We start from the raw sequence: 16,217 nt of genomic DNA on the forward strand, positions 1-16,217 counted from the left end.
CAAAGAGTTGCCCTTGTAGAGACTTTCTTAGAAGCTCCCACAAAACCCCATCCACTTACATTTCATTGTTCAGAATCCTCACACACCACTCTGTCTGCTATCTGCTGAAGAGGCCAGGAAATATAATTTTTTTTTAGCACTTTGATAGACCCAACAAAATTTGGGTCCATTAATAAGAAAGAAATAAGTAATATTTGATAGGCACCTACAGCCAGGAAGGAGACATGGGTTCATGTAAATGGTGTTGTAGCTCAGATCAGAATGATGGAGGTGAGAGAAAAAGATGTATTCAAGAAATAATTGCAGGTAAAGTTATTAGGACTTGTTTGTGAACTAAAAACATAAGGGAATGATGAAGAAGTTATCAAGGATGACTCAGTTTCTGTCTTATGTGTCTGAATGATTGATTGATCCATTGCATAGATGTAAGGAACGCTGGAAAAAGACTAGGTTTTGAGGAATAAAATAGCAAGTTCTTTCTGAATACGTGCTGAGTTTGAAGTGGTTTTCAAACCCAAATAGAGATGTTTATCTGATAATTGCATTTATGGATCTGGAGCTCAGAAGAGATATCTAGGCTGGAAATGTAAATTCTGGAGTCATCAGAGTGTGGAAAGCTCCTGCTCTGCCCAAAGTAAAAGACATATGAGCAGAACATAGAGTAAAACAGTTTGCAGTTAACACCAATGAGATCTGGAGACTGGGGTTTGGACCAGTCAGGAATGTGGTGATGTTACTGTTGCTGCTGCTGCTGCTGTTTTAAGTCTAGTGATTATAAACTTTTGAGAGGACAGGCAATACCTAATTGATCTGTGTATCCACAGTGATTGACACATAGTAAATAACCAATGAGTAAGAGGAATAAAGAATCGACTGTAGTCAAATGAAGAATCAGATAAGTGCTTTTGAGAGATACAAGGAGAATGATGTGGAAATTAAAGGGAATAGACATTTTATCCTTAGTTGTGAGAATCAAGAAAGGGTGTATGGTTGTTTTTAATGAACTTAATGACATTAATGAAACCTTGACACTGCTTCAGGATACTCAGTGAAGGGATGGGATCATGTGGAGCAAGAAGGGACGAGGCTTGTTAAGGGAGAGAAGTAGCCTAATTGGAAGTCTAGGTCACATGTAAGTATATGAAAAGTAGATAATGTTATAAAGATAGATCAAGAGCATGTTGTGGAAACTTTGGAAGTCATGATTAGGAGTTTTTATTTAATTTAGTAAGCAACATAGAGCCATTAAAATCTTCTTATCAGGAAATCTTAGATCAATATCAAACTGCACTTGAGAAAATGTGTTTTGACAGCAATATGTAAGATGTATAGAAGTATAAAAAGAAGTCATGTGGGACAGTGGTTAAGAAATACTGACTTCAGTCTATGGCCATATCACCCTGAATGTGCCTGATCTCAAGAGAAATGCTGACTTCATAATTATAATCTGAAAAGGAGAACAAAAATTTTTAGGGAGCAGATTTTAATGATAACACCAACAGCTGTAGTAGAGATTGTAGTTGTGATAACTTTTAAAAAACCTTTAATTGTAAAATAAAACAGATACGGAAGCACAAGAGAAATGTATAGTTTATCTTATTGAACTCTCACAACAATCCTGTTGGGTAAATAAAGTTGCTATCTCTATTTTAGAGATTTCCCCAATTTCACTAAACTAATAGCTGTTGGTGCCAGGATTCAAACTCAGTCTGTCGAATTCCAGATCCTCTGCGGTGAGTCACTGTTCTAAACTGTGTGCTTGATTAAAAATCAAAAACAAAAGCAAAAATGCCAACCCTTGGAGCTGTCCAACAGCTATTTTAGCTGCCCTGTGAAATAGTAAGCTGAAAATTTGAACTATGAAAGTTTCATAGAAAACTTGAATGATCATTATAAGGGGAGTCTGTTTTAAAGGGATTATTAAACTCAGGGGTAGTTGAACTAAGGAGCCTCAATATTTCTTCCAGTGTTTAGATTCTTTAACCTACTCTTGAAAAAGATAATTTTAGAAATATAAGTAACAAAAAAGGAAATTACTCCTTCCCAGACATAAGATGTGTTTTATGCAGAAATCATCATCTCCAAATGTGACTATTTTTTCTTCTGTTTAGTCATTGTATCCTCTCAAAGTTCCACATGGAAAAGATTATAAGCAAGTTTCCATAATATTCACCCATTGCTTTTGTAGGAACAACCAGTGTTTAAAAGGGCAAAACCACACCAATATATGTAAATAGTCTCAAAAAAAAAAAAAAAAGGTACCAGGTGGGTTTAGTTTTTATTGTTTTCAAATCTTCGCAGTTAAGAAAGACTGCTCTAATTATCTGAGTTATAACTGTCCTGTCGTTACCTTGTAATGAACTGCCATTTCCTTCATGATCTCTCGTAGGCATGATCCATCCCTTTGAAATGGTGCCAGCGAGAAGTGCTAATGACATCTAAGAATTATAATTTTGGTTTCTTTGTTCTAATTAATTTGTATTGTATGAATGCAAATTTGAGTTGGATTTTCCTTTCAAGTTTTTCTAATCAGCAGTATTTTATCAAATAGCAGGTGTATTTTACTGTTGGTTTTTTGTTTTTTTTTAATTTTCTTTTAATAGAACCACCTCACATTAATGGATCTGAGGAACCTGGAGAGATATCAGTGCAGGTGTATTTTACTGTTGGTTTTTTGTTTTTTTTTAAATTTTCTTTTAATAGAACCACCTCACATTAATGGATCTGAGGAACCTGGAGAGATATCAGTAATTGTTAATAACCCATTTGAACTTACGTGCATTGCTTCTGGAATTCCAGCCCCTAAAATTTCCTGGATGAAAGATGGCCGNAACTTACGTGCATTGCTTCTGGAATTCCAGCCCCTAAAATTTCCTGGATGAAAGATGGCCGGCCCCTTCTACAGACAGATCAGGTGCAAACTCTAGGAGATGGAGAGATTCTTCTAATATCTAGTGCTCAGGTAAGTCTCAAAGTCCATACAATTATTTTATCCTAAGTTAAACTTCTTACTTGCTAATATATGAGAATTGTTGATGAAATTATGTCTATGAATCTGAATATATGACAGATCTCTGTGACTAATTTAGCAAGGGTTGATTCGTTCTATCATATGTGTGATTGGGTAGACATGGCTAAAAGAAAGACAAAGAAGTATCATATTAAACTCTAAAGAAAGCAAGATCCCTGTGCATTAACTTTTGCAAGTTTTCGCAGTGCTTAAGTGTTACTATATTTCCTGAAGCTCTTAATTTGTGCCAAGTAGCCATTTACAGAACCAGCAAAAAGCAATCCAACATGACATATATGAGGCTTCAAAGAGCACTTTTTGTCACCAAAATGAACAAGAAGACATGGAGAACTGAAAAGACACAATTTTTAAAATAATGATTAACTCAGTAGAATTAACTGGTTCTTTTTGGTTAAGGAAATTGATCTGAAATGTGACTATATTAAAGAGAAGTGTGTCTGGGATGTCTTATTTGAACAAGCTTCTAATCTTCTAATGAAGGCAAACTTTACATTCCAAATATTCTCCCTCTGTGCCTATATGCCCTCATTGATAAACTGGGGATAACAGTAATAGTACGTAACTCACGGGTAGACATGGCTAAAAGAAAGACAAAGAAGTATCATATTAAACTCTAAAGAAAGCAAGATTCCTGTGCATTAACTTTTGCAAGTTTTCGCAGTGCTTAAGTGTTACTATATTTCCTGAAGCTCTTAATTTGTGCCAAGTAGCCCTTTACAGAACCAGCAAAAAGCAATCCAACATGACATATATGAGGCTTCAAAGAGCACTTTTTAATCACCAAAATGAACTAGAAGACACGGAGAACTGAAAAGACACAATTTTTAAAATAATGATTAACTCAGTAGAATTAACTGGTTCTTTTTGTTTAAGGAAATTGATCTGAAATGTGACTATATTAAAGAGAAGTGTGTCTGGGATGTCTTATTTGAACAAGCTTCTAATCTTCTAATGAAGGCAAACTTTACATTCCAAAAATTCTCCCTCTGTGCCTATATGCCCTCATTGATAAACTGGGGATAAAAGTAATAATACTTAACTCATATGCTTGGGGATTTAAAGAGATACTCTAATATGATGTGCTTACCCTGGTACCACAGGCATGTACTAAATACTTAAAAAACAAGTTAGATGGAATTGTTGCTACTGCGATTGTTGTTGTCATAGTCATCATTCCTTTGAATATAGAATAATAAATTGTTTAATCATATTTTGATTGCATTTTCTCTGAGAGAAAAAAGGAAGGAAAGGGAGCTGGAAGAAGAGAGCTAAGGATTATGAGTTGTCTCCTGTGACAGTGCTGTGTTCAGCTCTGGGCTCCCTGTCACACCCACAATCCTCATGACAACTCTGTGAGGCAGTGACTTTGCCCCCATTGTGCAAATCCAGAAACAAGCACACCCAGATTAAGTACTTGTCTGCCACGTGCTCACTGTTGCCCAGTGACGGAGCTGGTTTCATTTCTGGGTCTGGCCAGTGGATCTCAGAGCAGTTCATTTCTAGCAATATGCAGCACGTACCTTCCCTTCCCCTGTTTTCTCTCCATTTCAAACATTGCAGTAACTCATAAAAGTCAGTTAAGCTCTCAAACTACTTACTGCATCAAAACCCTGGAATGATATGATTTTAACAGACAGGAAAGGAAGCAAAAGAATTTTGTGACATTAAGAACAGAATGGAGACAGGAAAGTGTGTCAAACAGAATCATAAATATAAAGGAATAATGATAAATAAAGCTTGAAAGGGAAGTTAAGGCCATATTACACTAGATCTTAAAAGCAAGAATGAAAAGTTAGGTTACAAGAAAACAAGAAGATTCCATGGAGTGTTAAATGGTGACAGTATTCACCATGTGTTCTAGCTGTTGTGGAGGATCCAAACATTTTACGTAAGACATGTCTCAGCCTTCAAGAAGTTTCCAGTCGTCTAGGGAAAATAAAACTACACGTAAGATACAATTAGATATGAAACAATAAGAGAATCATTAAAAACAGGGTTGAAGTGGAAAGTTAAATACAATCAAGTCACAAGACTGATCTTGGTTCCTCTGTTCCTCTATGTTTTCAGAGCATTTTCTATATACCTTTGTTATAGCACTCACTGCATTATATTTTACTTATCAGAACTTTGTCTTTTGCATATTTATCTGCACCATACAATTATGCCTGGTACATAATGGATGCTTTGCAAATTCCAAATTGTTTGGTAGAAACGAGAGTTTCTTATACCACCTTCCATCAAATACTAGTTCTGTGAGTTATTCCAAGGTGGGGAGGGGACCATTCTGTGATCAAATAAGTTTGGAAAACTTAATGTACTAGACCCTTTCCTCCTTTGTGAGCCACAATGCATGTCAACAACTCTGCAAAATCTTACTCTAAAGACACCTGCTAAACTATGATTTTTCAAGCACCCCATTAACAGAGCACACTTTAGGAACTGTAACTACAAGCAAAGACTGTGGGTATCCAGATGTCCTTTGTGAGCCACAATGCATGTCAACAACTCTGCAAAATCTTACTCTAAAGACACCTGCTGAACTATGATTTTTCAAGCACCCCATTAACAGAGCACACTTTAGGAACTGTAACTACAAGCAAAGACTGTGGGTATCCAGATGGGCCTAAGTTGTCAAGAAATAGTTCCTGGATGAGGCACCCTCTGAGAGTAGCTGTGAATGATGGTTCAGTTTGACTAAGTCAAGACAGTGAAGGGGGCAGTATCAATTGGGAATGAACAGAGTTGGTGGAGAAAAGTTAGTTTAAGAGGTTTTAAAGATATGATGAGAAATTCAGAAATTATTCTCTAGAAAATGGTACATCATTTTTGAATTTTTAATCAAATGACAGTGTGAGAGCTGTTTTTCTAAAGTTATATTGAAGTATTTTTCCAAACATTCTAGTCTTAAAATTTTTTTAAAACAGTGTTCGCTCCCTACCAGTTTTTCCATAACCTGTAAAATGAGCTTTGAATGTAGGAGTTTTTTAAATCCCAATATTATAAGAAAGTTCAAGTAGTAAAATAAATGAGAACAGGATTTTGCTATTTTTCCAAAATACATTTATCCCAGTAGTAAGACCATCTGTTTTCCAGAATAAGTTCTACCTGCACATAAGCATGAGTTTTGTCTATACGATGTAAAATATCTGAATGGAGACTAACTTCCAGTGGAAACCATGCGTGGGGATTTTTAAAATGATTTTGGTTTTAGTCAGATTACAGTAAATTCTGCGGTCATTCTGACTCTATTTATACCAAATACATACCCTTTTATTTTGCCTTTGATATACATCAAAGGCAGAGTCAAGATATGGTATAAATGTGTTTGATTCAGATAACATGATTTTTGTCTATTGATTTATTTAATAAACGTATTTCATTTTTGTCAGGAAGACTCCAATTGAACTTTTCAGTCTACATTGAGTATCTAGTCCTACTTATATATATCTGCCTTTTCTGATATCATTAAATATACCTAACTTGCAAAACATTTTCAGTATTTCTAGGTCAAATACTGAAACCCTGTTAAAACATAGTTTTGCGTATAATAGAGATGCCAAGCAATGCTCAGTATCAGAAACCTAATCATAATTACTTAACAGTTTGTTTTAATTATTGTACTTCCTTAATGATACCTTGCATTCTAGTGCATATTTATTCTCATCACCAAAACCAGCATTTTAACATTGTGTAATTCACTTATTTGGGTTTTATAGGTGGAGGATACAGGAAGATATACATGTCTGGCATCCAGTCCTGCAGGAGATGATGATAAAGAATATTTAGTGAGAGTGCACGGTAAATTTGGCAAAATGTCCTACAGTCTCTTATACACACACCTAATTAGAAGCCATAATTTGTATAGCATAGGACAACTCCACAGCACATCATAAAATATGTTTATACATCAGGAAATATGTATTTTGCAAATCTGATTTTTGTATTTGATTGATCAAGTCCTCTTTAGGGATAGTTCAATGGATTTTTATGAGTTACGTGTTTTGTTTCTGCACAAATAATTCACATTTATTGACTTAAAATAATAGAAATTACAAAACAAAAGAAAATAAAAGTAATTTGTAATCTTACCACACAAAGATAAGAATTGTTTTGCACATGAATATTTTGTCACAAAAATGTGATTATATAGAATATAGTATTTAACTTCCTTTTTAACCCACTTAATGGTATGGTGAATATGTCTTCATATCAATAAATACATCTTAATAGCACTATTTTTAGTGATCGTGTAGTGTTGCATTTTATTGCCTAAATATTGGATATTTAGTCTGTTTCCATATTTTCACTGATATAAACAGTACTGTTATAGACATCTTCGCATATACATGTTAGTCTGTTCCCTTCAATTTAAGAAATTGAAGGGAACAGACACACACACACACACACACACACACACACAAGCACACTTACTTTTAAGGATTTTGAAACTTATTGCCAAACTACCTTAGAAAAGTTGGGCCAGTTAGTCTCTGTCCAATACTGCTTCAACATAGAAATGGGAATTACTCTTCATGGGGAGGAATATTTGAAAAACTAAACAGAAGATCTTTATTTCTTCTCATAGCCTAAATAACTAGGCATTGCAAATTGTCTGTGATTTAAGTGCCCCTACCATCCCCACATACAAATTAGACATACCATTAATTGACATGTACTTTCTATATATGAATCACAAAAGATACATTTCTGTAAGTCAAGGAAAAAAATATACATTTCTATATGTTATGATGGTCAGTTCCTGATTTGATAGTTTTAAAGTCTGATGCTCAGAGAAAATTATTGCCAAGTGTTGAACCTGGACAAGTGACCTCTTCTTTGTGCCTCAGGGTTTTTTACCTGTCAAAGGGTGATAATAATGTGATTATATTACTTATCCTAGTATTCATGTAGTTGTCAGAAGAATTTTATTAATTATGTGAAAGTGCTGAATAAGGCAAAAAAAAACCCACACACCTTTCTTTGTTCATAGTTATTTGTACTATAAATCAAATGAATAATATTTAAGTTTATGCCTCTTATTTCATATGGCAGAATCAACATTTGTTGAACACCTATGACAATTCAGGTTATTGTACATCTCATTTATTGAAAGCTTTAATGTATTTGTCCTCATGCCTAGTACCCCCTGATATTGCTGGAACTGATGGTCCTCAGGAGTTCACTGTGTTACGGAACAGACAAGTGACACTGGAATGCAAATCAGATGCAGTACCCCCACCTGTAATTACTTGGCTCAAAAATGGAGAACGATTACAGGTGAATCTTTTGCTAAACTCCACACATTCATGTTTGAAACACACACAAAAAAATCAGCTGTGGAGTCTTTGCTAGGTAGACAAAACCAAATAACATCAGGCTACTGGTTATTCAGCGTTGCAGAGGCGGACACAGGGTCTTTTAATCAGCCTTCTTTTCTCAGCCTTTGCTGGGGTAGTTAGTAGTCGCTTATGGGTCAAAAGACAGGTATTTAGAGTCATGACACTCTGGAAATTGGCATTAAGTATGTATCTCCTGGAGCCTGACTTAAAGTTCTATTTGAAACACTCAGAGAAGAAACCATCAGAGTCTCAGAAGAACTGACCTGTCCTGCCAACTCTCTAGGGTGAACCTGCTACTGAATTTCCTAGGTCTAAAGTTGGACGTAAGAAGCAACCCCAGAGATTTGTGTAATACCCTTAGATGCCTGGTATCTGGAACTGGAGTCTTTGAGGAACATAGTTACTGGTTCTCTAAAGCTTCCCAGGCTCAGGTGACACCTCTCTGCTGTTACAGAGTAGTACAGCCCAGGATCCAGAGTAGCCTTTTAGGGCTGGGCGAAAGCTTTGACTGTGAATGCTCTGATTGTACTTATCCTATAAATACTTTTTTTTTTCTTCTTTATTCTTTCTCATCCTGTTAGCATAACCTGTTTTGGTGTACTTTTTTCTAGCAATTGGTTATGAAATGAAATTATGTCCCCTAACACCTAAGGCATAAAGGCTTCCACCATGACCAAACCACACAAACACAAAGCACAGAGACCTTGGGTTCTAAGAGTTACTTGCATGCTAAATCACTATGCATATCACTTACCCTGTGCTTTAGTTTCCCTCTATTGCACGCCTATTATAATGCCAGGCAGTGTGATTGCTTCTCAGAGTTGTCTTGACCCTCAAGAAGCTCACAGACTATCTGAAAAGACAGAGAAGTAAATCAGATTATAGAGTGATAAATTGTATATTAGAGGGATGTACAGCATTTAATAGAAACAGACAGGAAGAGCAAATAACCCAGACTGAAGGGTAAGGAACAACACAGGGAAGTCTCTTAAGATGAGTTTAGTTTTAAAGAATAGTGTGTATTAGGTGAGAAAAGACAAAAGAAAGGAATTTTAGGCATAGGTAATGACATGTACACAGCCATTACAAGAAAAGAAGTGCTACTCTTCTGAGAATTTAGTATGGTTGAAGGAGACCTTCATTAAAATCCTTTGATGGCTTCTCATAGATTTCAGGATTCTGGTTAAACTGCCTGGATTAGCTCACAAGGCCTTTCAGTTTCATCTCCTGTGTGTGTGCTTCACTCTAGACCATTAGGTGTTAAGGTAGGGACCGAGTGAATGTTAATGATGGAGAAATCCAGGCTGATCCCAGGTAATGACCAAGTGATGTCAGTACTGGGAAAGGGTGAGTTCACCAGTGATAAAAAAAGATGAGCTCAGGTTTAGATATTTTGTGTTTGAATTACCTGTATACAAGGGTACTTGAAAAAGTTTGTGGAAAGGATTATTTTTTAATTCTATTTTTCCGCAAACTTTTGGAAGTACCCTTGTATTATCCAAGTAGAGATTCTAGAAATCATTTAAAAATATGGGCCTATATTTCATGAAAAAGTCTGATTTGTCAGTCCATACTTCCTCCAAAAAAGGTCTTTGATGTGGTAGTTGTCATAGAATAACCTGTCATTAAAGTTATAAGTTTGTATGAGTTTGACCAGAAAGCATAGAGTGTGAGAAGACCATCAAAATGAAAATAAAGCCTTAGGCAATACTTATAATTTCAAGATGAGCAAAGGAAGAAGAGTAGATGAATGGAACTGAGGTGGAGGACTGGGAGAGACAGGATTAAAAGTCAAAAACACTGGCTGGCCGGTTAGCTCAGTTGGTTAGAATGCAGCTTTGTAAAAAAAAAAAAAAAAAAAAAGAAATGGGAAAAAAAAAAAAAAAGGAATGGGAAAAAAAAAAAAAAAGGAATGGGAAAAAAAAAAAAAAAGGAATGGGAAAAAAAAAAAAAAAGGAATGGGAAAAAAAAAAAAAAAGGAATGGGAAAAAAAAAAAAAAAGGAATGGGAAAAAAAAAAAAAAAGGAATGGGAAAAAAAAAAAAAAAGGAATGGGAAAAAAAAAAAAAAAGGAATGGGAAAAAAAAAAAAAAAGGAATGGGAAAAAAAAAAAAAAAGAAAAGAAAGGAATTGGAGAAAGAAAAAAAAAAAAAAAAAGAATGCAGCTTTGTAACACCAAGGCCAAGGGTGTGGTTCCCCACACCAGCCAGCCACAAAAAAAAAAAAAAAAATCAAAGACCAAGACATTGGTGTCCTGAAGGCCAGGGAAAAGAGAGGGAGTGTTTACCAGAGGCCACGTAAGGTTCAAGTTAAGCTGTGCCCACTGGCTTTAGCAATACACAGAGGTGATTAGAGAAGAGGAAGCGGAAACAAGTGTGAACTATTCTGTAACTATCAAAGAGATTTGCATGTGCTTATTTGCTGAAAGAAACTGAAGACAGAGAGAAAGAGACAAGAGAAAGGACAAGGTCTGTTGGGTGGGTGAGGAAGGGGACCCAAGTCACAGGTGAAGAGATTAGCCTAGGCCAGAAGGATTGATCCCGTTGCACACAGACAGAGAGAGAGAGAAAAGAAAGTTGTGTTTATATCCAAGGTGGGAGGACTAGAGAATTACAGGGACAGAGCTGTGATTTTCTCAGTGGATCTGAGAATGAGATTCTATCTGAGGTGAGAAGCCAAATTTGGAAGAATCACTGGTGGTAAATGGAAGGAAAGCCAGACAAAATTGTAGTGGGACTTAATTAATTAGCAGAATTGACTGATATTCATGGAAAAAAAAAGATATAAGAATCACTCAAATTTTTATTGGCCTAAAACCGTGATATTCCCACATAAAAGTTAAAAATCAAAATATGTTTCACAGAACTTACCATATATACTTAAGAAATCACTTATTCTTATCAGAGGTAACATAATTTTATCACTAATATTCCTAATAGCAATGAAAGGGTTAGAAAAAATGTTTGGACTTTTAAAATAAATGAACCTGAAGTGCATATTTTAGTGTAAACAATTTTTTTGTTGTGGTTGTTGAAACATAGATCTATCTGGAACAGAGCCCAGATGGTACAGAAATCTTATTTGGGCTTCTCCAGAAGTACTATCTTGGGCACAACTGGAGAATATCAGTCTTTTATGCTGCCTGGCATTTTTTAATGATTATGAACATCGTATAATTTATACTAATATTACTTGTTCATATCTATCTTCTTATTAGACTTAATAGCAGAGATTAGGTTATATTGTGCTATATTTTAATAATTCTTGGTTCCATGCCTGGACACAACATAAATGCTCAGCAAATTTACTTATTTAAAAAGTGTTAGTGAGTAATGTTTTCCATCAAGTTAACCAAAGTTAATTTATTAGTCAGGAAGTTTTCAGTTATAAGTTATAGAATTCAGACTCAAACCAACTTAAATGAGAAAGAAAGAGAGAGAGAGAGAGAAAGAGAGAGGGAGGGAGGGAGGAAGGAAGGAAGGAAGGAAAGAAATTTATTGATCACAGTAATTGGCAAATTTAGGCTTTAGGCATTACTAGATCCAGAGGCTTTAATTTTTAATGAAGCATCTGTGTCCTTTCTCTGAATCTCCACTCTGCTTTCTTTGTCTTAGATTCAGGGCAATCGGTACCTACACGATAAGACTGCCCCCAGGCTTATGTCATCCTCACAACCAGTGATTCCAGTACAAAGGGCACACCTTTTTTTCCCCAACACTTCCAGCAAAAGGCCAGAAAAGGGTTCTCATAGGCCTTACTTGAGTCACCTGCTCATTCTTGAATGGATCATTTTGGCCAGAGGAATTGGGGGCACTGCTTGTGCCCTTGACTTCACTGCACTCATTGAAATAGTTCCCAGGGATTTTTGATGCTACAATAATGTTGGGGGGAGGAGACAAAGCATGCTGGCAGTCAGAAACTCTGCAGTTTACTATAGTTACTTTTGATGCTATAAAATCGTATTTTATTCTATTTTCCTGATATTTTGATGGTAATTTTTACTTGCTAAATCCAGGCAACACCTCGAGTGCGAATCCTATCCGGAGGGAGATACTTGCAAATTAACAATGCAGATCTAGGTGACACTGCCAATTATACCTGTGTTGCCAGCAACATTGCAGGAAAGACTACAAGAGAATTTATTCTCACTGTAAATGGTAAGAAAAATTTATTGTTTCACAATTTAAAAATCTAACCAAGGGCATTTGAAGAGATGCTACTTTTTTAATTGAGCATATTAAGTGAATCCTCTGGTTATCTTACTTCTTTTGAAAGAGACAACATATAGTATTTGTGTTAGAGCTATATTGAAAATTAACTCAATTTCAGAGAAAACATAGTTAGAGACACATTACTCTATCTTAGAGGACAATATATGTTCAGTTGGTATTAGCATATCCTGATATTTTGTATCATGCAGATCAGAGCCATTGAGTGAGTCAATACATTGAATCTCTGGATGACAAATGACCCATCATTTATTTCAGCTTTATTGATGGTGGCTTGACAGTATGTATGTGCTAGATAGAGAACGACACAGGACTGTCATTTTCTCAAGTATAATATCGAAATACCAAAATTTGCCGAAATTCAGGAAGATAATGTAGACTTTTCACCAAAATAGTACCTTTGGATTTTTAATATATAAAATTTTACAGGATATTAGGGGACCCACATAACTAATATCTCTAATACTAAAATTAAAATTTAGGCTTTCTATTCCCACATGAATTCAATGATTAATAAAACACATGCTCTGAGACTTGCATGATTAATCACAGATGTGCTTTTTGTTAAAACAGCCCGCTTTCTGTTCTTTATTTAAAGTGAAGTTGTTCCAGTGTTAACATTCTCTGACCATTATTTGGCCAAAGAGAAATAAGAAATATCATCTTTAATTTGCATCAGACCAGAGCTGATTTTATTCGAGCCTCTCTCACAGACAGCCAGACTTCATACACCACATTGGGGATTTAAAATTATCCTGCCCATCTCCTCTTTATTTTTAAACAAAAATTATCTTGAGTAAGACTTCAGGAATTAAACCTCTATTCTATTTATACTAACCTAGATTAGTGTAGACAAAGGTATACATGTAACTCAAAGCTCACCTTGTATTACCTCTTTAGGGTCTTAGTTCAGGCTATATTATTTAGTATAACTGAATTTTTTCACGTGCATCTCTTATTCAGTTCCTCCAAACATAATGGGTGGCCCCCAGAGTATTGTCATTCTCTTAAATAAGTCGACTGTTTTGGAATGCTTCACTGAAGGGGTGCCAGCCCCAACGATAACATGGAGAAAGGATGGAGCTGTTCTAGCAGGAAATCATGCAAGGTAACAATTCTAAAAAGGGATGAAAAATACTGAGACCTGAAATAGAAATCCTCAAATCTTTTTTCTAATCCATTATTTTGGTCTTGTTATGTTTAGAATTAATCTTTTCATCTTAATATGAGAATCAAAATTTAGTATTTTAAAAGCATAATTCCTAAGGCTCATGTCTACATAATGATATAATCCACTCAAGATCACACGTTTATCTGTTACATACCTTAGCATCATATCTTTTTCTTCCACAAAGGGTATTATAAATAAGTGTTATCTGAAACAGGAAAAAAGACTAAAAGTAGATTTCATTAAGTCTTTAAACTTGCGCTCAGTAAAACGTGAATAATCAGAAAAGGCTGATTCAGGAGACTTCATTTGTGATCTTTCTTGTAGATACTCCATCTTGGAAAATGGATTCCTTCATATCCAATCAGCACATGTCACTGACACTGGGCGGTATCTGTGTGTGGCTACCAATGCTGCTGGAACAGACCGCAAGCAAATAGATTTACAGGTCCATGGTAAATATACTTCTATAAACAACATCTGCTCTTTGGATCAAATGCTCTTTGATAGCCTGAACTAGTGAGGTCATGAAGACCTTGACATCAAAAGCTATTTCAGCATTTAGGCATTATAGTATGATCAGTCAGGACCCATGTTTTTTCCTTACTGTGGTTAATATCATCACAGCACTATGTAAATTTGCTGAGCCGTGTTGTTTTCATAAATATAAGGCAAGTAACCAATGACTAATTTCAGTTCAGCAGAAGTATTTCAACTAGCATCCTCTTTGCTGAATGTGTTTCTCTTTTATTTGGTGACATTCTTTTAGTTCCTCCATCGATTGCTCTGGGTCCTACCAACATAACTGTAACAGTGAATGTTCAAACTACTCTGGCCTGTGAGGCTGCTGGGATACCAAAACCTTCGATCAATTGGAGAAAAAATGGACATCTTCTTAATGTGGATCAAAATCAGAATTCATATAGGTAAGAATAATTTAATTGAAAAATCCTATCACCACAGAAACATAGTTTTTAAAAGAATCAGTATTTTAACTCTGCCAATAAGGGCAGCAGATACATAAAGTTCAAAGAATTAGCTAGTATGTGGAAAGTGTGTAATTAGTTGTTCAACCTAAAATCTTTTTCTGAATTATAGGTGCAACTTTTCCATACACAGGCCCTGTGGATGACTGTCAGTGTGGTCTACAGGATTAAATTTCTATCCTGCTTTATTTGTTTAGCATCTTTTGGAATTTTATAAAGACAAGGGATAAAAACATCATTTGGTATCAGAGAAAAACTACCCTGTAAAAATAAATACAAGCTTTACTTGTAAACTAAAAATCAAACTTTGTACTTAGAAATACAATTTAGATATTTAGCAGCATGTGTGGGGAGGAAAAACAACATTTTCTCCAATTTTTTGCATTCCTCCAGCTTTGTCACCATAGCTTATAATATGGCAATGAATATTTTTTTTTTTTGTCCTTTTTGTGACCCGTAAGGGGATCACAACCCTTGGCTTGGTGTCGCCCGCACTGCGCTCAGCCAGTGAGTGCGCCGGCCATCCCTATATAGGATCTGAACCCGCGGTGGGAGCGCTGCTGCGCTCCCAGCGCCGCACTCTCTCGAGTTCGCCACGGGCCCGGCCTGGCAATGAATATTTTTTTTTTTTGTCCTTTTTGTGACCCGTAAGGGGATCACAACCCTTGGCTTGGAGTCGCCCGCACTGCGCTCAGCCAGTGAGTGCGCCGGCCATCCCTATATAGGATCTGAACCCGCGGTGGGAGCGCTGCTGCGCTCCCAGCGCCGCACTCTCTCGAGTTCGCCACGGGCCCGGCCTGGCAATGAATATTTTTAAAGACTAAACTTTAAATCACTAAGAATATCTGATGCTTTAGGTGAGCACCATTTCTTTTATCTCAGTTGAACTAATAGATAGTTATCCTGTCAAAGGATTTGCCATAATACTAAAAACAAATGCTCTTATAGCTCTATTTGACAAAAATCAATTCTAATACACCAGGAAATATGGAAGTAGGAGTGATTCTGTTGAAATTCTATCATTTCTCTTTCTCACCTTTTAATCTTTTGACATTGGGAGTTCAGTGACTTGAAAGTATATACTATGTGGAAAATGTGCAGTGCTCTTGAATAAAAAAGCGTATCAAATATGTTTCCATTAAATCAAATCATTTCTATTCTACCAGTGCACAGTTTGAAGTAAGAAAATAGATATTTTAATTTAGATTCATTTTAAATTGTATATGTGTATTTATTAAAATTCCTAAACATTTGAAGTGATTCAGATTGTTTTAGTTTTAAATTGGTTAGAAGTTAAGGAAAAGGCTTTTATATATCCACATCCATATCCATTTATACACACACATTACATCTCCAAGGTAGACATCACGTGTAAGGAAACAAATAAAGTAGGGAAAGAAGTGAAACATACAGACCTGTAGTTACCCATCTGTCGATGGAAATTATCAAAAACCAACCTGCTAAA

At 35.7% G+C, this 16,217-nt stretch overlaps 1 protein-coding gene across 1 annotated transcript in view; it reads left to right on the forward strand.

Moving 5' to 3' along the window:
- The window catches only part of HMCN1 (hemicentin 1), a gene marked incomplete at its 5' end in the record, with an annotated part of 218,465 nt that overhangs the window by 128,916 nt on the left and 73,332 nt on the right, over positions 1 to 16,217 (forward strand). The window contains 8 exons of the mRNA XM_008572836.1: positions 2,704 to 2,776; positions 2,824 to 2,962; positions 6,748 to 6,829; positions 8,172 to 8,308; positions 12,385 to 12,526; positions 13,562 to 13,706; positions 14,094 to 14,221; positions 14,536 to 14,692. Coding sequence (XP_008571058.1) covers positions 2,704 to 2,776; positions 2,824 to 2,962; positions 6,748 to 6,829; positions 8,172 to 8,308; positions 12,385 to 12,526; positions 13,562 to 13,706; positions 14,094 to 14,221; positions 14,536 to 14,692 — 1,003 coding nt within the window. The remainder of the gene's footprint in view (positions 1 to 2,703; positions 2,777 to 2,823; positions 2,963 to 6,747; positions 6,830 to 8,171; positions 8,309 to 12,384; positions 12,527 to 13,561; positions 13,707 to 14,093; positions 14,222 to 14,535; positions 14,693 to 16,217) is intronic.

The sequence above is a fragment of the Galeopterus variegatus genome, unplaced genomic scaffold (genome assembly GCF_000696425.1).
Source record: "Galeopterus variegatus unplaced genomic scaffold, G_variegatus-3.0.2 Scaffold841, whole genome shotgun sequence".
In the NCBI taxonomy this organism is placed as follows: Eukaryota; Metazoa; Chordata; class Mammalia; order Dermoptera; family Cynocephalidae; genus Galeopterus; species Galeopterus variegatus.